The 24658-nt window shown below is 38.7% G+C and overlaps 2 protein-coding genes and 1 non-coding gene across 4 annotated transcripts; 1 reads left to right on the plus strand and 2 right to left on the minus strand.

Annotated features, from left to right (window-relative positions):
* The first annotated feature begins 863 nt into the window (after positions 1–863).
* BNACNNG61640D lies at positions 864–2838 on the plus strand. Of its 2 annotated transcripts, none has more exons than XM_013877037.3 (4): positions 864–1121; positions 1286–1427; positions 1521–1807; positions 1880–2838. In XM_013877037.3, the coding sequence occupies exons 2-4, from the start codon at positions 1304–1306 to the stop codon at positions 2618–2620; spliced, it is 1152 nt and encodes a 383-aa protein (XP_013732491.1). In that variant the 5' UTR covers positions 864–1121; positions 1286–1303; the 3' UTR covers positions 2621–2838. The 2 variants fall into 2 exon arrangements, with proteins under 2 accessions (XP_013732491.1, XP_013732492.1); XM_013877038.3 differs by having other exon boundaries at positions 865–1121; positions 1892–2838.
* Positions 2839–12655: 9817 nt separating this feature from the next.
* On the minus strand, positions 12656–14446 carry LOC106436084 (aquaporin PIP2-7). The gene is made up of 4 exons (XM_013877042.3): positions 13936–14446; positions 13541–13836; positions 13047–13187; positions 12656–12917 (listed from the first exon to the last, which is right to left on the minus strand). Exons 1-4 carry the CDS (start codon positions 14222–14224, stop codon positions 12798–12800), a joined length of 846 nt encoding a protein of 281 aa, XP_013732496.1. The 5' UTR covers positions 14225–14446; the 3' UTR covers positions 12656–12797.
* Positions 14447–17685: 3239 nt separating this feature from the next.
* On the minus strand, positions 17686–17792 carry LOC125584647. Its single transcript, XR_007321557.1, has one exon. It is a non-coding gene; the product is annotated as a small nucleolar RNA R71 (small nucleolar RNA).
* Positions 17793–24658: the final 6866 nt, after the last annotated feature.

Here is a 24658-nt window from a genome sequence, read left to right on the forward strand (position 1 = left end):
ATAGGAGATGTATTTATCATTTTAACATGTTATATACGTAAATTAAAAGAAATAAAAAAGTGGTTTGTAAATTTGATATCGTAAAATAAAAAATCATGTTTCCGTATTTTAATTTTAAAATTAAAAAAAAAAGTGATTACACTAATGTATTTTATATTTTATATTTTATATTTTCAAACTTTTTAATATTTAAATGGGATAACCGGGGCTTCGAGCTCTAGTGGTAAAAGGCTTACAGCTGTGAGTACCGCCACCTGGGTTCGAATCCCGGCCACTGGAGAATTAACATTTCGGCATCGCCAGGGACAGAGGATCGACACGTAGCAACACGTGACTAGTCTGGATCACTTCTGTGAGGTCAGGATACTTCTGTATAATTCAAAAAAAATATTTAAATGGGATATTCGGTTAATGAATGTTACATATGAAAGATTGATCAATCTTCTAAAGCCCAAAATGGGCAAAGCCCGAAATAAAACACAAAAGGCCAAGACAAACGGGCACTCTCTCTCGCTCTTTTCATTTTTCTGTATGTAAATTTGCATTAATGTGAATAAAATTTTGTTTCTTTGATAAACGGATCAATTCTTGTTCTTGCTTAGAATCGTGGGTCTGCTTTAGTTATTATAATATATGATTATATGATCGACCATGAAAACTGATGGATACTGTTTTATTGTCTTATACTCTGTTCATTTGCTTAGGAACTTTGTGACAGAAGAACACAATCAATGAAAACGAAATTTTATATTTAAAAAATATTATCCAGAAAGTGAACCTAAAAACAAGCCGGTCAAAGTAATCTACCTTTTAACTCTGGTCTTAGTCAATAAATGAGTGCTTCTTCGTTGAAATTTAGACACTTGGAAAATTTGTACTTACATAATATTGTGTGGTCGGAGGAAGAAACCAAAACGAAAAGTCATGTTTGTATCTTTCTACCATGAGTCTTGTGGGGATCAAACTCACCATTAGTCTGAAGAAATTTCTTTCTGGATATATATTTGGTGAAACTCTCTAACTTTTAACTCACTTTAGTCTCTCTTTACCTTTTCTTACATATAAAGCAGGGTTGGTGAAATCTGAAAGGAATCCTATTTCGTTGGAGTTTGTTGCATATTGTAAGTCCAGTGTCTAATCTTTATGACCTATTTGCTGAAACTATTGAGTATAGCTTTGACCTTTTATACATATCCCTCGATGTGATATGTTCATTCATATGAAACCACAAAGTTGAAGCTCTTGTGTTGCTTGTCTGTGTCTTATGAGGTTTTCTTGATTACAGTTTCTTGCATCTAAAGCTATGAATTTCAATCAAAAAGCTCATCCGGATTGCGTATATTCAGACAATCCTTTCCATGAATGTGCTTCAGCTTGTTTAGAGAAAATTGCTCAAGGCCATGTCAAGAAGAAGACTAAGAAGCAAGGTAGGTCATTTTCTTTCTTTTTTTGATGATCATTGTTTTTTCTATTGTAAATTATTTTTCAAGTAAAAGTTTATGTAATTAAAATTATTGCAGGTTTAAAGACTCTTAGTTTCTCAGGGAGTTTTGGTAGGAAAAAGAAGGAATCATATCCACAACCACTTTCACCGTTATCTGCAAGGCCATATCAAAACGGTGGAGGCAGTTTTGGAAACGCTAATTTTCCCAAGGTTCACCATGCAGTTGCTGCACCTGTAGCTGTGAAGAACAAGACAGTTTCTGATACGAATAAGTCTTTCTCCTCTTCATCATCTGATGATTTCTTTAAGCATAAACCGGAGAAAAAACTCTCTCAAATCATTCCTCTTTCCCCCAAAAAAATGGTATTTTTATCTCTTAGTCTTGTCCATCATTCAAACTATTCGTCTATATTAGATGTTTCTCAATGTTTGTAGCATCCTTTGAAGGTTGATACAGGCAAACCGGTATCACCTAAACCGGGAAAACAAGAAGGGGAGATTGAAGCAGGCGTTGAAACTACATTATTTAATTTCCTAAATTCTCCAATACCGCATGGAAAAGAGAGCAGTGATGATGATGAAGAAGAAGAAAGCAACAATGAGATTGGAGTAGAGCTCGATCTTGAGTCAGTAATGTCTGACACTATTGTCTCTGTCGGGAAATACAGAGTGAGATCGGGTTTGGCAGCAATCCTGAAAGCTATCATCGAGAAACACGGAGACATTGCTCAAAACTGTAAGCTGGAGTCGGGGTCAATGCGGTCTCGTTACCTCGAGTGTTTATGTTCGTTGATGCAGGAACTGAAGTCAACCCCGGTCGGGAAGTTGACCAAAGTCAAAGTCAAAGAGATGTTGGCAGTTCTCAGAGACTTGGAGTCAGTGAACATCGAAGTGGCTTGGCTGCGTTTGGTTCTTGAGGAGTTTGCGCGGTCTCAAGAAGATGTAGAGAGTGAAAAAGAGAGGCAAGAGAGTTTACTGAAGGCTAAGAGAGAAGAGCTTGAAGCTCAAGAAGCTGATTTGGTTCGGATGGAGGAGGAAGTGGCCGAGGCGAGGTTGCGGATTGAGGAGACACGGGACCTGGTGGTCGAGATGGAGAGTGAATGGGTGAGGATGGAGAAAATGGGATTCAAGATTGAGAAATTTAAAGGGAAAACGTTTATAGATGAGCTTCTGTGAGATTGTATTTGTGTGATTGTGATTTTGTTAAGGGTTTAATAGTAAGTTGTAGCACAAAATCTAAAGACTCTAAAATGAGTTTTCGGTTTTCTAGAAGTATATGGGAAAAAATGGTTTTATTTTATATCACTAAGGTGAATGTTTATTTATTAGTAACTTGTAATGGTGTTGATGTATTTTGTTGTTGCTAATAAATATGTTTGGCTTTGTGATGCAAATGTTCTTTTACTTTTTTAGTTTCTTTCGTTTTCTCTAATGGAATGATTATAAGAATACATGTTGTCTTGAGTTTAGTTAGATAACGAAAGCTATGTTCCTGAATCTGCTAGTGGCTTATGCACAGAATGTTTTAGACTTTGTTAATTCACTTGGTCAAAACTACTTGTATAATTTAATCATTTTCAATAAATTATAGAAAATGTCAAAAGGATGCTTTTATGGAGATAGTAAAAATGTATACTGAGAAGAACTAACACAAAGAAGAAATGTAAGAAAATTATCTTACAGCCTACTCTGTTTTAACTTCTGCTCTGTTCTTAAGCCGTTAGACTAACGAACTTTGTTATTTGCGGCAATGCCACTAGGCTTCAGTTACTCTTTTTTTTTTTTTTTTTTTTTTTTTCACGGGCGGTCTCCGGAATCCCAGAGGACTCGAACCCAGGTGTCTTGGAATCCAGTTCACTCTAGTGTTAGCCTAGTAACACTAGGCTATTCTGTCCCGGCAGGCTTCAGTTACTCATGTGGCCTTTATATTGAAGCCACTGTAACATGGCCCAACAGGCAGCTCCCGAGCCGAAGACTATGCGTAAAACGGCGAAACTAAACTAGAATCCCCCAAAAAAGGAATGTGCTTGGTCTTTTTGCATAGCATGAGTAAATAATTAATTAACATTATTGAAGATTAAGTCTTAACTACTAGTGAGAGCAATAGTTGTAAAGGAATCACAAGACAAAACACAGAAGATGACAAATGATGTCAACGACAAATTGTTTGTCGCTTCAAATCACCTTTGACAACGAATTTTTGTTTTCTTATGTTTCTTAATTTCTATAATATTTTTTTTTTAATTTCTATAATATTTGACGAACCAATTTGTGGGATAAAATTATTCTCAAGTCAATTGCCTTCCAAAACTAATGTTGTACCATTTTTTATCAACATTATTAGAGAAGGTGTGTTTTTGTCGACACCAAAAAAATAATTCTGAACATCAAATTAAAACCAAAAAGTCGGCAACTTTTTAAAGAGTCTGCTTTTGATCAATCTTCTACAAAACTGAATAATTGAAATCTAGACTCAAAAGAACTTCAGTTCATAACTAGTTAATATTCATTTTAGTTTATTAGGTTAAAATGTTTGATTTTTTTATTTTTTTTCTGGTAAAAACCAAAAATTAATATTATTTATTTATTTTCATGTTATGAATTTTAGATAGTAGTCATGTTGAACCAATAATTTCATATTATAGTTTCTATAAACAGATAATAGTTTAAGAAAAAGAAAATAAAATTATTAAGACAAGTCATTTCACTACAATTTGGTCGGTAGTGTAAGAAGCATTAAGAAAAAATATTTTAACTTTCAAAAAAATTAGATACTTCAGTTGTGGTGAATACTTAGTTACAAAGTGCTCACATCAAGGTGCACATATACGTGTATGTAAAAAGTATATAAAAATAGTTGACAAATATATAAAGATATTGTTAATTAATATTAAATGACATTTTTGTTCAAATAATACATGAAAGATAAAATTAAAATTAATTTAAAATAAAAAAAAGCCTTGACATTAGTCATATTTTTCATATAAAGAAAATAAAATTGTATCCATAAATAGAGGTTGTCACATATCGAATATTTGGGTATTTGGAAGCATTCGTGTCGATTCAATCTTTAGCCACCTAGATATTCGGTGACTCGGATATCAGAAATGTTTTAGAATTTTAAAGAATATAAAATTTGATCCGTAAATAAAATAAAATTTTAAAAATAATTAAATTTTTTTAATAATAACATTTTATTACAAAATAAAACATTATTTAACTTTTTAAATTCTAGTACCTAATATAATAAATTTAATTCATAAAAATATTGTAAAACTGATATAAAGTATAATATATATAACGTATATATAACGTATATATATAATTCTTTACAAATATGTATATATATGCATATAGCAAATCGAATTAGATATTTGTTCTTAAAAATATTAGTATTTGTGATTTGCTTCTTTTTTGGATATTGTATTTTACTATTTGATTTGTTTCATAGAGTTACGGATATCCAGATTTTTTTGTTCAATTCAAAACGGATAACGAATCGAATCAAAATTTAAGAATATTTTGTTCAACTTTATCCTTAAACAATATAAATAATATAGATATAGTTTGGATTTTTATTCGTTATCTATTTTTATTCGAACCAAAATCCAGAGTTTTATTGGAACCAAGTATGTGAGTTTTATATTAAAAAAATGCAAAGTACATAATGTGTACACATTTATGAATATAGTGTGAACGCGTTAGCATACTTATTATCAAATCATTGTGAGGCTGCCACATGTCTATTATAGTGTGAATGCATTTATTACAATGCTTATCCTATAATATATAAGGGATTCAGTTATAATTTGTAATACATGTCAAAAGTTTTCTAACCACTAATTTTATATTCGGTTTATTTTACTTCGGATACATCTATTTTTAGATATCATATTAAAATAAACATGAAATTAGGTACTTTTAGTTTTAAATACTTATTTGTATACTATGATAAAATAAGCATATAATTGAATATTTGAAATATTAATTTAAGTATTAAATATTTATTTCGGATATTATTTTTTTGGATTTTCGAGGTTTTGGAATATTCGCTTAGATTTAGTTAATAACACTTTGGCTTGGGTACATTTTATGTAATTTTATAGGATCTATTCGGCAATTTTTTCCATCTCGAATCAGATACTTTTTTTGGTTTTCCGGTTCCAGTTCATTCTGGATCTAGGATTTCAAATTTTTTTGTCCAGGTGTAGAAGGGTTTGTTGGAAGTTTTTCTTCTTCTTTTTTATAAAAAGGTTTGTTGGGAGTTGCAACTTGCAACATTGTTCTTCTCCAGAATCCACTAAAACAATAGAAAACTGTTAGGAATTCTATCCAACTTGTGCTTTAGAATAACAATGAATCAAAACGTATCTTTTATTCAAGAATGCAAAAGAGTCTCACAATCAACTATTAGAGATCACAAGGTTAATAAGTAAACGAAGCCTGTTTAATATTGCTCTTGATCTTTCTCTCTTGCTCGTTATTGTCTGTATTTCCGGATGATCTTAAAGCCTTTACTACCTCCCTATTTATAACTCCAGCCACCGACATTAGATTTCCTATTCCTGATTGTATTCAACGCTTTGTCTCTTGTCGAACGTGAAAAGGAAACTAACGTGATTATTCCTTTTGTTGCAGGTCTTCAAACGTTGCTGGACTTGTGTGGGCCAGGAATTGGGCCTTTACTTCACAATTCTCCACCTAAGACCCATATTGTTGTCCACACCTTATGGCCCAACTGCTTTTCTCTTTGTCTCTGGAAACGTCGACGAACCTGGAGCGTTTCTTCTCCTTTCTCGAGTTTACTCCATAGACCACTCCGCCTGAAGATCCGTAATCGCCATCAATCGCCATCGTCATGCTCCTTGTTCTCTTCGAAGCGGTGATGAAGTCTATCAGCGAATCCTTTTCGCCATAGCTCCGATGTAGCTCGTACGCCGCTACCTTTTCCTTCACCCCCTTTTACGGATTCGATTTTTGAGATCGACTTATCTTCCAAATCCTCAGGTCTCTCTCTTTCAATCTCATCAGCTACTCCTACATGGTAAGGGATCCGTAATCCTTTTTTTTTAAAAAAAAGCTCGCGAGTTCCTTTTTTTTTCTTGATGATTATCAAATCGGTATCTTGCATGTTGTAGATGATGGATGAACTGTTTCAACCTTGTCGAATTATTACAGTACTCCTGGTAAGATTCTCTGTCTTGAGTTTGCTTTAAATGTTAGTGTATCTCTTTTGAGTATGACAGTGAGATGCGATTCTTCAACGTCTCGGTTTTGAGTTATATGAACCTTTAGAAGCTTTCACCATTTTTCAGACACATGTCTCCCTTCAGCTCTTGATAAAGCCACTGTCTTTATGCTGTAGCTGTTTAAGACTATGTCTAATGAACACTATTTTGCTTCCCTTGTTGCTGAGATACTCGTCTCCCTTCAGCTCCCACAGCTGTTTAAGACGTTCTCTCACGGTGATCATCTTTGAAGCTTCTCCACCTTGAGCTAAGAACCCTTATCCCTCGCCTCTCCTTCCCCACAGGTAACGTTTCCTTGGAACTCTAAAGTCCCTTTATTGTTGTTTAAGAAATAACCGGAGTGCTCAACTCATTATTTCTTCTGTGGCGAGGTTACAACAATGACGTTACCTGTGGCGCCTAGCCCTTCTAGACGATGTTTAAGAGATCACAACAGAGATCAAACTTAGGCCCAGGTACGGCTTTAGTTAAGAAATCTGCTGGATTCTTACTAGTATGGATCTTAGATAGGTGAACCTTGCCTTCTGCTACAACGTCTCTTATGAAGTGGTATTTGTTGTCTATGTGTTTAGTTCTTTCGTGATGAACATGATTTTTTGCTAGGGCTATAGCACTTTGTGAATCGCAGTGTATCTTAACACTTTCTTGTTCAAAACCCAACTCTGCACTTAACTTTCTTAACCATATGGCTTCTTTCGCGGCTGCGGTAAGAGCCATGTACTCTGCTTCAGTCGTTGAAAGAGCTACCACTTCCTGTAAACTCGATTTCCAGCTAACTGTGTTTCCCCAAACTTGAAACACATATCCAGTTACCGACCTTCTCCTGTCAAGGTCAGTTGAGTAGTCGGAATCACAAAAACCTTCAATACTAAACTTGGAGTGTTTAGTAAATGTAAGACATCTTTTTGTAGCACCTTTTAGATATCTTAGAACCCACTTAACAACTGACCAATGCTCCCTTCCTGGTTCTGACATGAATCGGCTTATGAGTCCGACTGCAAAGCCTAAATCAGGTCTTGAACCGACCATGGCGTACATAAGACTCCCAACAGCACTTGCGTACGGTATATCTTGCATGTACCTTCCTTCTTCTTCCTTTTGGTCTTTTGTAAGACTCCTCAATTTAAATTGAGTGGAGGTTGGCGTAATCACTTCCTTTGCTTCAGCCATCCCAAACGAATTCAGAACCTTCTCCAAGTAATTTTCTTGAGATAATACTAAGGTTCCTTTCTTTCGGTCTCTTATGATATCCATTCCCAATATCCTTGAAGCTTTTCCTAAGTCTTTCATCTCAAACTCTTTGTTTAAGCTCTCTTTCACATTTCTGATTTCTTGTTTATCTCCCGAAGCTATAAGCATATCGTCGACGTATAGAAGTAAGTACACGGCTTGTTCTGTGTTCACGTTTCTCATGTAAACACATGGATCTTCCTTGCTTCTTACAAACCGCTGGCTCTTCATGAAACAATCAAACTTAAGATTCCATTGCCTTGGAGATTGTTTCAATCCATATAATGACTTCTTTAGTAAACAGACTTTGTTTTCATCTCCTTTCTTTATGAATCCTTCTGGTTGATTCATTAAAATTCTTTCTTCCAAATCTCCATGAAGAAAAGCTGTCTTAACGTCCATCTGCTCAAGCTCATAATCCCTGTTGACCACGAGAGACAATATCAATCTGATCGACACATGCTTCACGACAGGTGAAAATACTTCATTGTAGTCAATTCCTTCCTTTTGAGAAAATCCCTGTGCAACCAATCTTCCTTTATACCTTGGATCTTCGACTCCAGGTATTCCAGGTTTCAATTTGAAGATCCATTTGCTGCCTATAACTTTTGCATTCTCGGGTTTTTCAATCAGTATCCATGTGCCAGCTCTTTGAAGAGAATCCATTTCATCCCTGGCAGCATTCTTCCAAAACTTGCTTTTCTTGCTCATCATAGCTTCTTTAAACGACTTTGGCTCGTCGATTTCTATCTCTTCAGATGCGGCTAAAGCATAAGCTGCAAAATCAGTATCTTCAAACCTTGAAGGTGGCTTGATTGTCCTTCGAACTCTGTCTCGTGCAAGCATATATCCCTCGAGTTCTGGTTCTGCTTCTGAGTCTTTATCTTCTTCTACAGAACTGGTTTCTTCTGAGCTTTCTGATTCTTCTGTTTCAGTAGCTCCACCTTGAACCAATGGTTCTTCGGTTTTACTAGTGAGTAATGTAGGGCCATCTATTAGGTTTTCCTTAAACGTCACTCTTTTTGTTTTCTCCTTTTCTGATTCTACTTTTTCTCGATGGGTCACTGTGTGCTTAAACATCTCTTCCTCGTTAAACACTACGTTCCTACTAGTGACACATTTTTTCTCTTCAGACAGCCACACTCGATATCCTTTTACCCCGAATGGGTAACCTACGAAAATGCCCTTTAATGCCCTAGGGCTTGTCTTTCCCTGAGTAGTATGAACATAAGCAGAGCAGCCAAAACTCCTTAAGTGATTCAACTCAGGTTTTACACCTGACCATACTTCTTCTGGTAAACGGTAATCTATGGCAGAACTTGGTGATCGGTTAACAATGTAGACCGCTGTTGATGCAGCTTCAGCCCAGAATTCTTCGCCTAACCCAGATTCTGCGAGCATGCATCTCACCTTCTCCATGATTGTCCTGTTCATTCTTTCAGACACACCGTTTTGTTGTGGTGTGTATGGACAAGTCTTGTGTCTTTTTATACCAGAGTCTTTGCATAGTTTGTCAAACTGTTTATTGCAAAACTCTAACCCGTTGTCCGTCCTAAGACACTTGATTTTCTTCCCTGTGCTGTTCTCCACGGCATCCTTCCATTCTTTGAATTTGCTGAAAGCTTCATCTTTAGATTTTAGGAAGTAAATCCAAACCTTTCGAGAATAATCATCTATGAAACTTATAAAGTACTTGCATCCCCCTAGACTCTCAGGGCTTGATGGCGCGCCCCATAGATCAGAATGCATGTACTCCAAAACACCTTTTGAAGTGTGTTTAGCCGTTGGAAAACTTTGTTTGTGGGACTTTCTCAGAACACAGGTCTCACAAAACTCTAGTTTATCCACTTCTTTATTGTACAAGTATCCATCTTTCACGAGCACATTCAGATTCTTTAAGCTCATGTGTCCCAGACGCGAGTGCCATATTTTTGTCTTGTCAGTTTCTGCCCTTGACACATTTGCTTCCCCTTTCATAACTGTTCCTTGCAAGTAATACAATCCTTCATGGTACTTACCGGATAAAATCTCTTTCCCATCTTTGAAGAAACGTATTAAGAAGTCTTTTCCTTCGTATTTGCAACCTGCTCGTTCTAGCATCCCGTAGGATATTAGATTCCTGCTCATATTAGGCATATATCTTACATCTGTAAGAATAACCACGGTTCCGTCGGGTCTCACAATCCTTATCTTGCCAATCCCTTTGACGTCGCAGTGAGTGTTGTTTGCCATCAAAACCTTGCCTCCTTCAAATTCTACTAGGTCAAACAGAACATCTTTGTTGGGTGTAATATGGAAAGAACAACCAGAATCCATGACCCATTCTGAACTGGCGTCGTGTGTACTAACTGTTAGTACAAATGGCTGCTTAGGTTCTTCAGCTACATTAGCAGCTCTATGCGTTTTCTTCTCCGGACATTCCCGTTTCCAATGCCCTTCCTTCCCGCATGTCCAGCATCCTTTGTTGTTCTTATCGTATCTTGGCTTTGATTTGGATCGTCCGTGTCTGCTCTTAGATCTGCCTTTACCGTTTCGGTTTCCTCCTTTGTTAAATGATCTTCCCCTATCTTCCACGTACAGCCCTTCATCTTGTGATTTTGAAAGCTTTCCACTTTCAAGTAACTCTCGTTCTTTTGACTTCGCGGCACCTGTCACTTCATTGATCTTGAGAGTGTCTCTACCGTATTTGAGAGTTTCCTTAAGATGATCATACATACGAGGCATTGAGTTTAGTAACAGGATAGCTTGAACTTCTTCTGAGACGTCCACGTTCAAGTTACTTAGGTCTGCTACTAACTTTAGAAAATCATCAACGTTTGCATCTATGCCCTTGGAATCTTTCATCTTGAACGTGTAGAACTTATGTTGCAAGTAGATACGATTCGGCAAAGAGGTTTCTGTGTACAACGTGTTTAATGCGGTCCACATTGCAGCAGCGGTTTCACAGTGGCTGATCTTCCGTAGAACTTGGTTACCTACGTTGACGACGATGATGTCTTTTGCCTTCTCCGACTTTTCAAGTTTAACGGGATCGATCTTTGAGCTTGATTCCGTAGTTCCATCTCCTGTGACCTTCGTATCTCCTTCTGCTTCCTCTTTTGGCGGATCCAACAGAAGGTTCTCATCAGTTAGGATGTCCTTTAGCCCTAGGACTCCAAAGTGAGCCATCATACGAACTTTCCACAGCGAGAAGTCTCCGGTTCCGTCGAACCTATCAATTTCGATCCTTGTTTTCCCCATCCTTTAAGCACCTGCAATCTAACCTGGATTGCTCTGATACCACTTGTTAGGAATTCTATCCAACTTGTGCTTTAGAATAACAATGAATCAAAACGTATCTTTTATTCAAGAATGCAAAAGAGTCTCACAATCAACTATTAGAGATCACAAGGTTAATAAGTAAACGAAGCCTGTTTAATATTGCTCTTGATCTTTCTCTCTTGCTCGTTATTGTCTGTATTTCCGGATTATCTTAAAGCCTTTACTACCTCCCTATTTATAACTCCAGCCACCGACATTAGATTTCCTATTCCTGATTGTATTCAACGCTTTGTCTCTTGTCGAACGTGAAAAGGAAACTAACGTGATTATTCCTTTTGTTGCAGGTCTTCAAACGTTGCTGGACTTGTGTGGGCCAGGAATTGGGCCTTTACTTCACAAAAACAAAACCCTTACGGCCCATTTATATAAGAACATGGCTCATAAACTGTTAGGGTTTAGGGTTTACAAACTTGAAAATGAATGGACCATGTTGGAAGCTAGGAAGAGATAACGAAGAAAGGTTCATAATAACGGCTAAGTATTTTCAAAAACAGAGCCGAAAAGGCGTGATAACCGGTAAAGAGTAGATGCTAGGCTGTTGTTGTGGTCCCTTCTCCTCTATGTGTTTCGCTTTACTGAAAAGACAAGTCGTGACATTGTTTCTACCTCCCCCCTCCCACCTTACATGTGATCGTGATCGATTTAGAAAAAAAATCACAACTATTTAGTCGAGACAAATGATTCAATTATTTTAGATAGAAAACAATTAGTTGAGTTGGTATAGTTCCGAATACAGATCACTTCTCAGTAAGTCCAAACATGAACAGGTAGTGTGGGTCTATAAAACAGTGATAATAATACGTGCAATATTCACGTACGGAGTTACCCATGTGGTGAAAATTAGCTAGGCGACATGCGTCAAAATGTTTAGTGCGGTGGGAAATGGGCTTAATGTCTCGTTGTTTGTCTGGTTGTAGTAATCCCATTGGCTTCACTTTAATATAAAAAAATTGTTGTATGAGTAAGAAAAGACTAAAAAGAAGCATGAGCAAGAACTTTACGAAAAAGTTAAATCGTAGCAAAATGGAATCCAACGAACAATCGAGAAACAGCCGTAACGCATTATTCTTACTCGACTCTGATATGAAAGTACACATGTCCCTGACTAATTGGTTTGTTGACAAACCGAGGATAATGAAACGAAATGAAATCGATGACCCACCACGCCTCCCCTATACACAATAATACAGCATGACCAGCAGAAAAAATTGTATTTTATTTCGACGTTACTGATAAGAGTTGCGACAAATCATATAATACAATAATACGAAATTAAGTGATGATACTCTTGAACTGGATGTTGAGGAATAGAAAGATTAACTTATAAAAAGCCAAATGATTCCCAAGACACACCGGACTAAACTATTGAACAAAGTGGGTTTTTTCTTTAACAAAAATCAATAAAGGAAAGAAAAGAAAACATAGATCCATTTCATAATTAACATCATCGATCCATCCACCAACTTAATAAGTTCTTTCTCATTACACACAAAAGCAACAAATAAAGTAACATTTAATCCTTCATTAAGTGGCTAAAATTCACAACTTCATCATCAGTTTGTTGCGCTGCTTCGGAACGAGGCCAATGCCTTAACTGCTGCAGCTCTCAAGATGTATTGATGATAAGCTGCTGCTGCTAGTGCTCCCACGAACGGACCAACCCAGAAGATCCACTGAAAAAACATGTGAACATCAAATAATTAGAGACGCGAATGGTTAATATACTTTTAACAAAGTTAATGTATCAATTAAGATGATGAGTTAAGTTAAAAAAAAATTAAGATGATGAGTTAAGACTATACATGGTCATCCCACGCCTTCTCGTTGTTGTAGATAACAGCAGCACCAAAGCTTCTCGCTGGGTTAATTCCAGTTCCGGTAATGGGGATAGTAGCCAAATGCACCATGAACACAGCGAATCCAATTGGAAGTGGGGCCAAAACCTAGTCAGAAAACAGAACAGCCAAACCAAAAAAACGTTCAGACAATATCATAATCTTCACAACAAAGACCCACTTGAGACAACCACAAACCCCCAAAAAAGATTCAAACTTTACCAGGAACTACACAGACGCACTTAAGATTATTCAAGAAAATTATCATTTACCCCAAAAGATTCAAACTTTAATAAGAATCTTTACAGCCCCCTTTTAATATATTAACAAGATTAATCATAAAACCATATAAAAGATTCAAACATAATCAGAATCTACACAAACCCATTTAATATTATACCAAACTTTATCACAAAACCCTAAAAGATCTAAACTTTATCCACTTTGAGAGGAACACTTACAGGGATGTGAGAGTCACGAGCGCTTCTCTTAGGGTCAGTCGCGGAGAAGACGGTGTAAACGAGAACGAAAGTTCCAATGATCTCAGCTCCGAGAGCAGTTCCCTTGCTGTAACCAGGGGCTACGGTGTTAGCTCCGCCTCCGAGAGTGTTGTAAGGAGTCTTCATGAAAGCTTTCACGAAACCCACACCACAAATGGCTCCAAGACACTGAGCAATCATGTACCCAACAGCTCTCACCAGAGAGACCTTACGCGCCAAGAACAGACCGAAAGTCACAGCTGGGTTGATGTGACCACCTGAGAAAAGAAAAAAAACCAAACCAAGAACAAGATTAGTAATAAAGTAAGCGAAACGTGTAAGAAGATTTTTATTTTAAAGGTGAGATGGTAACTTACCAGAGACCCCGGCGGTGCAGTAAACGAGGACGAAGATCATACCACCGAAAGCCCATGCGATACCGAGTAAACCGACGCCGTCGCAAGGACCGGTTTGCTTCTTGTGGCCGATGACGGTGGCTACGGTGACGTAGAGGAAGAGGAGCGTTGCGATGAACTCGGCGATGAGAGCTCTGTAGAAAGACCACGACTTGAGCTCCCCCATGTCGAGGAACGGAGCTGGCGGAGGATCAACGTAGTCTTTTCCATGGCTTTGAGTGTGTCCCTCTTCGCTCACTTCTTTCGACATCTCTATTAAAGAAACTTTAGTTTTTCTCTCTCTAGATAGGTATGGAGTGGTGGTGAGTGACGACGACAGTGTCTCTCTTCTGCCTTTTAAAAGAACCTAGCAAGTGCCCATGGATAAGCCAAGGGTGTTTTCGGTATTTTCTTGTGTTTGTTTAGTTAATACTAATGTGTAATTATCTTAAACAGCTCTGTAAGAAAATCATTATTTGTACGGCAAATGCTGTCTTAATGCTATAATGGGAAATATTCTTAGAGTTTTTGGGAATTTAAATGTCGGATGATTACCTCTAAACTTAAAATTGTACTTGGAACTTTCTAGTTCTAGTTAATATCGAATAATCAAGGCATTAATAAGATCATTTAATAAATAACGAGAAAAGAAAACTAATTACTAGATAAACTTATACTCCAGTTTATTTGTTTTGTTTTCTTTTGTTTTTATGTGTATTATTACAGGCATTATATGTCAAATAATTAATATTTAGTATCATCTGACAGTGATGATACGAAATAAAAATCAAAGGTGGCTATGGACAAAATCTTCTGCGGTTCTGGAATTGTGAATATTTTCTGATAATAAAACAAAATGCGAGAGAATAATGTAAATTAAGATTTGCTGAATAATTTTTTGGGGTTAATACAATTTGAAAAGAGATAGAAAAAGTAGAAGATGGTGGAACCCAAATGTACAGGTAAGCCATGTGAGGGTTAATGATAGAAATGAGGTGTAAGGTTTTCTCGTCAGCATGTCATCTGACCCCTTTTTTCTCTTCTTCTCAACGGTTATATCGATTTCTTTGTCTTTTATTGTCCAATCTCCTTTTTTGCAAGTTTCTTCTTGTTTTTAATTTATTTACCAAATAAGTTATTTCGGTGAAATGTTGATTTTCCAAGTGGTTAGTAGTACCTATCTAAACTAACTACTTTCCAAATAGTTAACAGCTATTTAACATTTTGTTTGGTTAAAACTCTCTACATACTTGTTAGCAGAAATAATATTAGAAGAACATATTATCCGTGGTGGTTAAAAAAGATCATCTTTTATACAAAACAAGAAAAGAGGGAGATGGATTGATTGATGATGTGGTACACTTCTGACGAAATTAGTAAAGGTAAGTTACTCACTCGTGGATTTATGCTAAGAAAATTTTGACGAAGATTTTATAAACTTTATTGAAAATCTCACACAATAGGTTTGTATGCATTCGAGCATCTTTAACCATGTATATTTATTGGACTTTTATTTTTAGTATTAAACTTTTAAAAAAATAAAACTCAATTAATGATAAATTGATATCTTGCATATTCACATTGTTTTATCCATTTATTCATGTGCATTTTCATCATATATATTAGGATTTAGCCATGTCTAAGTTGCATTTTGCATACATATGTCTCTATCAGGTATTGGAGTACCACATGGAGTTCCTGGAGACACTTGGGTGCATTTGGAGCTCAAATGAGGTGATTAGAGTGATCTTTGGACGAGCACTGCTTGGAGCGACCAGCCCAGAGCGACTATCTCAAGTCGCTCCAGCCAGAGCGACCTACCGGAGCGACGCCATGAACTCGCTCGCCCTATGCGCTTCGGAGCGACCTCCTAGAGCGACAAAGCGAAGTCGCTCAAGCTCTTAGAGCGACCAGGTCAGAGCGACAAGGCGAAGTCGCTCCAGCTCCTAGAGCGACCTCACCACAGCGACCAGTTCAGAGCGACACAGCCAGGTCGCTCGCGAGGAACGACCCGGGAGCGACGTCTTCGGAGCGACACAGCCAGGTCGCTCGCGAGGAGACGACCCGGGAGCGACGTCTTCAGAGCGACACAGCCAGGTCACTCGCGAAGAAACGACCCGGGAGCGACCTCTCGCAGCGACGTGCTGAGGTCGCTCCACGTCTATTTGTTTGGCTGAATTCATGTTTTTTCAAGGGCCTTTTGGTCATTTCATTATGCACGTTTTTACTTTTCAAAACCTATGTTTTAAGTACTCTTGGCAGCGACCAAGAGAGAATCTCTTTTTCTGGAGAAGAACTAGTGAAAACTTCTTTTGATTCAGATTTGATTGCTCTCGTCTTGTGTTCTTGTTGATTTCTTATCTATTTCTCTACATGATTAATCTGAAATCCACCATGGGTTTAAGAGGAATCATGGAGATTTTGAATTCATGGGTTAGGGAGATTAAGGGTGATTAGGTTAGTTCTAGGATGTTTTAGTGTGGATCTTCTTGTTCCTTGCTAGTAGAGTATTCATAATGCATCTTCTGAGTTGGCCACTCAAAAGTTGATCTTTAGGCATTTCCCACCCACAAGGTGTTTGATGAAATGCCTGAGACAACTCTCCTAAGCTTTTAACATACTTTACCAAAACATTTGTTGTTAAAGGTGTTAAGATAGCCAATAGACTTGTTAGTAATGATTGCTTTCATATTATCCAACCAAAGACATTTGATGTTTGAGATATGTTAGTAAATGAACATTCATCTAGACATAGAGTTTGTTTAAGATTGTGTCTAAGCTTAAGGTTGATAGTTTGATTGATCGTTTGCCATCCTTAGTTCGATACTTGATCATCCAAGGTCTAATGCTTATGCCCATGAGTTCTCTTTTCCCTTAAATAGAAAGTATCATTCTGTAATTGCTTTCTAGTATTAGTAGTAGTTTAAAACCCCTTTAAATCATTGGTTGCACTTAGATTAAGTAAGTACTTGCATTCTCGGTGCTTTGATATCTCTCAGAACTGGTTCGACAATCACTATACTACAACATTTGTCTTAGGAGCCTTGAAAACTCCTAACATCAAATTGGCGCCGTTGCCAAATTCTGAGTAGATTTGAACATTGAGATTTAGTCACTTACTTGAGACTAAGTCATTTTTATTTTCTTTTGTTACTAATTCTTCTTCTTCACCTACCTTTCACTTTCAGGTGTATGAACTTGAGGAGCAGGGGTCCATCAAACCTAGTTCCAATAGTAGCAGACATCAGAGCTTTCGAGAGGGAGTGTGCTAGAACTAGAAGAGAAGAAGAACAACAAGCCCACTTGCAGAGATTGGATATTGATATGGCAGATCCACCGCAAGGGGCAGAATACCAACCGCGGGCAGCTCGACCCATTGGTGCTTATGACCGGCCCAACATTCTTGGTCATAGACTGGGAATCCGAGCACCGGCTGTGGCAGCCAACAACTTTGAGGTCAAGTCAGGACTCCTCAACGTGATCGAGAACAACAAATATCATGGCTTGGCTTTAGAGGACCCATTCGATCACTTGGACAAGTTCGACAGCTACTGTGGGTTGTCAAAAACCAATGGTGTGTCCGAAGATGCCTTAAAGCTCAAGCTATTCCCTTTCTCTTTGGGGGATAAGGCACGTCAGTGGGAGAAGTCTCTACCCAGTGACTCTATCACTACTTGGGATGAGTGCAAGAGAGCATTCTTGGAGAAATTCTTCTCATCCTCAAGAACTGTTAAGCTGAGAAATGAGATCTCAAGTTTCCAACAGAAGAACTTGGAAGGCTTCAGTGAAGCCTGAGAGAGATTCAAGGGCTACCAAGCTGAATGCCCACACCATGGTTTCTCTAAGGAGAGCTTGCTGAGCACATTCTACCGTGGTGCTCTTCCTAAGTACAGGGCCAGACTGGATATAGCTAGCAATGGGTTCTTCTTGGGGAGAACTGAGGAATATGCAGAGGAGCTGGTTGACAACATGGTAAAGAGTGATGCAGTCTACAGTGGAGACCACGACAGAAGCAGTCGAACAAATGATAAGCAGACGAGGAAGGAGTTGAAAGCTCTACAGGATAAGATAGACATCCTCCTTGCTGATAAAGCCACACAAGAGTAGCTGCACTTTGTTGGTAATCCAAGCCAAGAGACACCACCTGTTGTCCATGAGGTTGAAGGTTTGGACGGTGAGGAAGAGCTGTGTTTCATCAACAACAATGGTAGCTGATACAAAAAAGAGCCCAACTTTCAGTACAACAACTACCAACAGAAATCCTATCCCAACAACCAACAGAGTGGTTATCCGTCTCGAAACAACCAGTAAGGCAGCTATCAACCTCAGCAAAACCCCTCATCTGGTTTCTCTGCTCCTCAAGAGAGCAGCACTGACACCCTGCTGAAACAAATCTTGGAGTCTCAGACTAGAAGTGAGAAGCATGTTGGTTATGAGTTAAAGAACCTTCATTCCAAGATTGATGGGAGCTACAATGAGCTCAACAACAAGTTCTCACATCTTGCTTCTACAGTCAAGAATTTAGAGAATCAGTTTGCTTCCATGAACACTCACCAGACTCGCCAGCAAGGATCTCTACCTGGAAAATCTGACCAAAACCCCAAGGAGGCCAAAGCTATCACCCTTAGGAGTGGTAAGCAGTTACCTCCTACAACCCTCACCAGGGATGCTGAGAAACTAGATGAGGAGGTGGCCATCAACTTAGATGATGAAGTGGTGATTGTTGATGAGAAAATCAATGATGAAATCTTGGAGAAGATTGTGGAAGCCAAGGGTAAAGGAAAGGTTGGGGAAGAGAAGAAAACAGTGAAGGATGGTGAAGTTCTTGCTCCAGCAAGTGAGACTTCTTTTGTTCCTCCTCCCTATGAACCCAAACTACCATTCCCTGGTAGATTCAAGAGGCAGCTGCTAAAGAAGTACAAGGCTTTGTTTGAGAAGCAAATGAGTGAAGCTCAGGTTGCAATGCCCATCATCGATGCTTTCATGTTGATTCCTCAATACAACAAGTTCCTGAAAGATGTTGTAGCTGCAAAGAAGAAGGAAATGGAAAGCATGATGATTCTTACCCATGAGTGCAGTGCCATCATCCAAAGGCTTGATGTTCCAGAGAAGTTAGAGGATCCAGGATGCTTCACACTACCTTGTCCTCTTGGACCTATGGTATTTGAGAAATGTCTCTGCAATTTGGGAGCTAGTGTCAGCGTGATGCCTTTGTCTGTTGCAAAGAAGCTTGGATTCACTCAGTACAAGAAGTGTAGACTCTCTCTGGTGTTAGCTGATCGTTCAGTGAAGTACCCTGTGGGCATCTTAGAGGACCTACCTGTGAAGATTGGAAGGTATGAGATACCTACAGATTTTGTGGTGCTTGAGATGGGTGAGGAGGCTCAAAACCCATTGATTCTTGGAAGGCCATTCCTAGCTACAGCAGGAGCAATTGTTAAGGTGAAAGAGGGCACGATTGATCTCCATTTGGGTAAAGGGCATGTTCTCCACTTTGACATCAATGAGAAAATGAAGAAACCAACTGTGTTCGGGCAAGCCTTCTACATTGAAGAGATGAGCACTCCTGCTGATGAACCCCTTGAAGAGTTACCACCTGAGGACAACGAGGAGGGAGCATCTCCCTCTACTCATTCCCCATAGAAGGTAACCCACTACTTTCCTTTGTATATACCATTTCATTTTTGCATATTAGTTTTCTCTTTTTGGGTATCTCTCTCTCCTTGACAACACAGAGACTGTGTCATTTAAGTTTGGGGGAGGTACCAAGTATTTGATCACGTTTGCTTTGATGATTTTGAGTTTCATGCATTGCATTATACATATATATTTGCATAAAAAAATATTCATTTAGTTTGCATCATTTGCATTTCTAGGAGAGTCTAGAGCATATAGGTTGCATTTACTTGCATTGGGAGCAATGATTTGAAATGCCTTGTAAAGAACATTACTTTGCACTTGAGTAGCTTATGCACCTCTCAAAAACACTTGTATGCTTCGAGCCTTGAAGACTCTTCTTAAAACTTGTTGATTGCTGAAACTCAGTCTTTGAAGCCAACTACAACCTTATTTGAACTGAACGAACTTAATGCATCTTGCTCATGGTCCCTTGTGTACTGAATCATGGATATACACACTTGAGTTGTCACATCCTTTATGCCAATCTTTTTTGACAAACTCTAGTGGTACACCATTCCCAAAATCCCTTCCTCCTTTTAAGCTTTCATTATTTGATGAGTGAGGCCTTTTTTTGGAAAGCCTTACATGTGCATAATGTTGAGAGTATCGGGAACGACAATGCTTGGTCTTCATTCTTGCTAGATTAGGCACTCTATTGTCTAGCTATAGGTGGGGGTGAGTGTTGTGACTATGGTTTGGAAGCATGAAAAGTTCGAAGGAAAAGAATAGACTCTTTGTGTTTAAACGTCTAGCTCGAGTTTATGAAAATTCTTGGCCCCCAAAAAAAAATATATATATATATAAAAAAAAAAAAGGCTAGCAAAGTTGTTTAGAGCTAAGATTTGTTTAGAAGTTGAGAAAATCCTTTATATATTTCAAAGAAAAAGAGTTTTATGTGCAAAATATTCTTGGGATCTTTTGGTGAGAGATGGGAGTTGGGTTTGACATTGGGAAGTGATTGTGTAACCTGTATGTTTGGGAAAAGGGTATAACAATGGAGATTGAGCATTGTATGCATGAATTGGTCCCTTTCTTAGATATATTATGTGCAATGTCAAGGCTACTTGTTTTGAAAGTAAACCACTTTAAAAGATCATGGATTTTGAACCTCTTAACCCACTTGAATAAAAGTCTTCCCTTACTCAACCAAATGATTTGGACCAATTGACCATTTGCAAGAATTCACTTGATGCTATGCTTAATGAACTTGAGAGTTGACTGATTTGCATGTGTGAATGCATGATGATGAGTGTAGGGATGAAAAGAGTTGAGATAGGCCTAGAGAAGCTAGAGTATAATAAGAGAGGGTGTACTAATGCTGAATTTAAATGTTGATTTGAGTGCTTTGTGTGTTTCTTTTGGCTATGAGCTCCCACCTTCAAACCTCTCTCCCTATGAGTTCTAGAAAGTTCACTTGAGGACAAGTAAAAGAATAAGTTTGGGGGAGTAGATATCTTGCATATTCACATTGTTTTATCCATTTATTCATGTGCATTTTTATCATATATATTAGGATTTAGCCATGTCTAGGTTGCATTTTGCATACATATGTCTCTATCAGGTATTGGAGTACCACATGGAGTTCCTGGAGACATTTGGGTTCATTTGGAGCTCAAAGGAGGTGATTAGAGTGATCTTTGGACGAGCACTGCCTGGAGCGACCAGCCCAGAGCGACTATCTCAAGTCGCTCCAGCCAGAGCGACCTACCGGAGCGACGCCATGAACTCGCTCGTCCTATACGCTTCGGAGCGACCTCCTAGAGCGACAAAGCGAAGTCGCTCCAGCTCCTAGAGTGACCAGTTCAGAGCGACAAGGCGAAGTCGCTCCAGCTCCTAGAGCGACCTCACCACAGCGACCAGTTCAGAGCGACACAGCCAGGTCGCTCGCGAGGAACGACCCGGGAGCGACGTCTTCGGAGCGACACAACCAGGTCGCTCGCGAGGAGACGACCCGGGAGCGACGTCTTCAGAGCGACACAACCAGGTCGCTCGCGAAGAAATGACCCGGGAGCGACCTCTCGAAGCGACGTGCCGAGGTCGCTCCACGTCTATTTGTTTGGCCGAATTCATGTTTTCCCAAGGGCCTTTTGTTCATTTCATTATGCACGTTTTTACTTTTCAAAACCTATGTTTTAAGTACTCTTGGCAGCGACCAAGAGAGAATCTCTTTTTCTGGAGAAGAACTAGTGAAAACTTCTTTTGATTCAGATTTGATTGCTCTCGTCTTGTGTTCTTGTTGATTTCTTATCTATTTCTCTACATGATTAATCTGAAATCCACCATGGGTTTAAGAGGAATCATGGAGATTAGTGAGTAATCACTTTTTGAATTCATGGGTTAGGGAGATTAAGGGTGATTAGGTTAGTTCTAGGATGTTTTAGTGTAGATCTTCTTGTTCCTTGCTAGTAGAGTATTCATAATGCATCTTCTGAGTTGGCCACTCAAAAGTTGATCTTTAGGCATTTCCCACCCACAAGGTGTTTGATGAAATGTCTGAGACAACTCTCCTAAGCTTTTAACATACTTTACCAAAGACATTTGTTGTTAAAGGTGTTAAGATAGCCAATAGACTTGTTAGTAATGATTGCTTTCATATTATCCAACCAAAGACATTTGATTTTTGAGATATGTTAGTAAATGAACATTCATCTAGACATAGAGTTTGTTTAAGATTGTGTCTAAGCTTAAGGTTGATAGTTTGATTGATCGTTTGCCATCCTTAGTTCGATACTTGATCACCCAAGGTCTAATCCCTATGCCCATGAGTTCTCTTTTCCCTTAAATAGAAAGTATCATTCTGTAATTGCTTTCTAGTATTAGTAGTAGTTTAAAACCCCTTTAAATCATTGGTTGCACTTAGATTAAGTAAGTACTTGCATTCTCGGTGCTTTGATATCTCTCAGAACTGGTTCGACAATCACTATACTACAACATTTGTCTTAGGAGCCTTAAAAACTCCTAACATCATAAATAAGTGAATTATAGGATTCTCATGAAATTTTAAAGTTTCTTATTTGATTTCTCACTCATTTTTTCTTCTATTATTGTTACTTTTAAAGTAATTAGAGACTCATGATGTACTTTTAATTGTATAGATGTTCTTTTTTTGATCAAAGAGTGTTTCATTCATAATTAAAGGTTTTACGCTCCATTAGAGGAGACTGATACAACAGGGTTGGCAAGAGCCAACTTAGCAACTGAATCAGCTTCAGAGTTTTGCAAGCGAGGAATAAAATGAAATGAAATTACATCAAAGTAGGTGCTAAAATGATAGATATCGAACAAAATCCCATACAGAGCCGGCCTTGATTCCTTCTGTTTCAGCATCTTGATGAGAGTAAGAGAATCAGACATGATCGCAAGGGTTTTAATGTTCGAGAAAGCAGCAGTAATAACTGCCAGACGAATTGCAAGGGCCTCAGCCATCAATGCAGATGATACAAGGCTCCGAGTGGCGGAGATCCGGGGGAGACGAGTCAGGGTGGGAGAGCCAGAGAAGAGACCCCCCAGCCCACACATACCAGAGCGGGCATCCCATGCTGCATCAACATGACAAGTAGGACCAGACGTATTAACACGTAAAGATGGGTGAGGTGCGAGATGGTTGTGAGCTAGTGAGATATCTTCAGCAAAGTGAATCTGCGAGTCTTGCCATTCTCGTGCATCAGAGACGGCCTTAGAGACAATCTCTGTAGCTGAATAGGTACGGTCCTCAAAGCAACGCTTATTGCGGGCCTTCCAAAGGCTCCATAGGACCCAGGGCCATAATGGTATAGCGGCACCGGACAGGGGAAGGTTAATAAGTTGCAAGGCTTCAAATATAAGAGTCTTGATTGATGGAGCTAGTGGAGATGGTATAGAGACCATCTAAAAGATCTGATAATACTCTTGTATTTCACGTCATTGTTACTATGAGAATCCTACTCGTCTTTTATACATATAAGCCGGTCCTAGCTTGTCGTGTACGACAAGGTATACATCTCTATCTCCAAAGATACTAACAACCACATATGGGAATATGTAATATCGATCAAGATATTATCCGAAAGTGAATATTCACTAACATCCCAATACCCCTCCTCAAGTTGGAGCATATAGATTTCTAATGCCCAACTTGAAAAGAAATGACTGAAACACCTTTCCGCCAAGTGCTTTTGTGAAAATATCAGCCAACTGATTCAACGTAGACACATGCTTCGTTCGTACTACACCCCGCTGTATATCATCACGAATGAAATGACAGTCCAACTCAACGTGTTTAGTACGCTCATGGAAAACCGGGTTAGAAGCTATATGAAGAGCTGAGCGACTATCACAATACAAATTCATCGCCTCCCGATGATCAATACCCATAGTGTAGAGAACACTCTTTATCCACTTTAGCTCGCACAATGCCTCCACCATCGCGCGGTACTCTGCTTCAGCAGATGAACGAGAGACCACCTCTTGCTTCTTAGACCTCCATGAGATCGGTGAATCTCCCAACTGAACCAGCCATCCACTAAGAGATCTTCTTGTTATCGGACACCCTGCCCAGTCCGAATCACACCAAGCAGTAAGCTGAAAATCACAGTCTGATTTGAGCAAGATACCTTGTCCAGGAGACCCTTTCAAATACTTCACTACTCGCAGTCCAGCATCCCAATGCTCCTGAGTTGGCCGCTGCATAAATTGAGAAAGAGTGTGGACCGCGTAGGCGAGGTCTGGACGTGTTGCTGACAAGTAGATCAGCCTTCCAACTAGGCGCCTGTACTGTTGCGGGTTAGACAAGGGCTGAGCGACAGACTTGGCTAATTTGTGATTTTGCTCAATAGGAAACTCGACAGGCCGACCACCAAGAAAACCAACGTCAGCTAGAATATCAAGCGTATACTTTCTCTGCGACAAAAATATCCCCTCCTGGCTTCGTGCCACTTCAATACCCAAGAAATATTTAAGTTTTCCAAGATCCTTCATGTGAAAACATGTACTTAGATAAGACTTAAATTCCTGAACAACTTCATTCGAACTCCCTGTCAAAACTAGA

This window comes from Brassica napus, chromosome C3 (assembly GCF_020379485.1).
Source record: "Brassica napus cultivar Da-Ae chromosome C3, Da-Ae, whole genome shotgun sequence".
NCBI classification, from domain to species: domain Eukaryota; kingdom Viridiplantae; phylum Streptophyta; class Magnoliopsida; order Brassicales; family Brassicaceae; genus Brassica; species Brassica napus.

Excerpts from the sequence above, each read along its gene's own strand:
- LOC106436084 (XM_013877042.3), bottom strand. The coding sequence starts at position 14,224 with ATGTCGAAAGAAGTGAGCGAAGAGGGACACACTCAAAGCCATGGAAAA. Across the intron at positions 13,837-13,935 it reads CTGCACCGCCGGGGTCTCTG|GTGGTCACATCAACCCAGCT; the intron begins GTAAGTTACCAT and ends TTCTTTTCTCAG. Across the intron at positions 13,188-13,540 it reads CTCGTGACTCTCACATCCCT|GTTTTGGCCCCACTTCCAAT; the intron begins GTAAGTGTTCCT and ends TTTTCTGACTAG.
- BNACNNG61640D (XM_013877037.3), top strand. The coding sequence starts at position 1,304 with ATGAATTTCAATCAAAAAGCTCATCCGGATTGCGTATATTCAGACAAT. Across the intron at positions 1,428-1,520 it reads GAAGAAGACTAAGAAGCAAG|GTTTAAAGACTCTTAGTTTC; the intron begins GTAGGTCATTTT and ends AAATTATTGCAG. Across the intron at positions 1,808-1,879 it reads CTCTTTCCCCCAAAAAAATG|CATCCTTTGAAGGTTGATAC; the intron begins GTATTTTTATCT and ends CAATGTTTGTAG.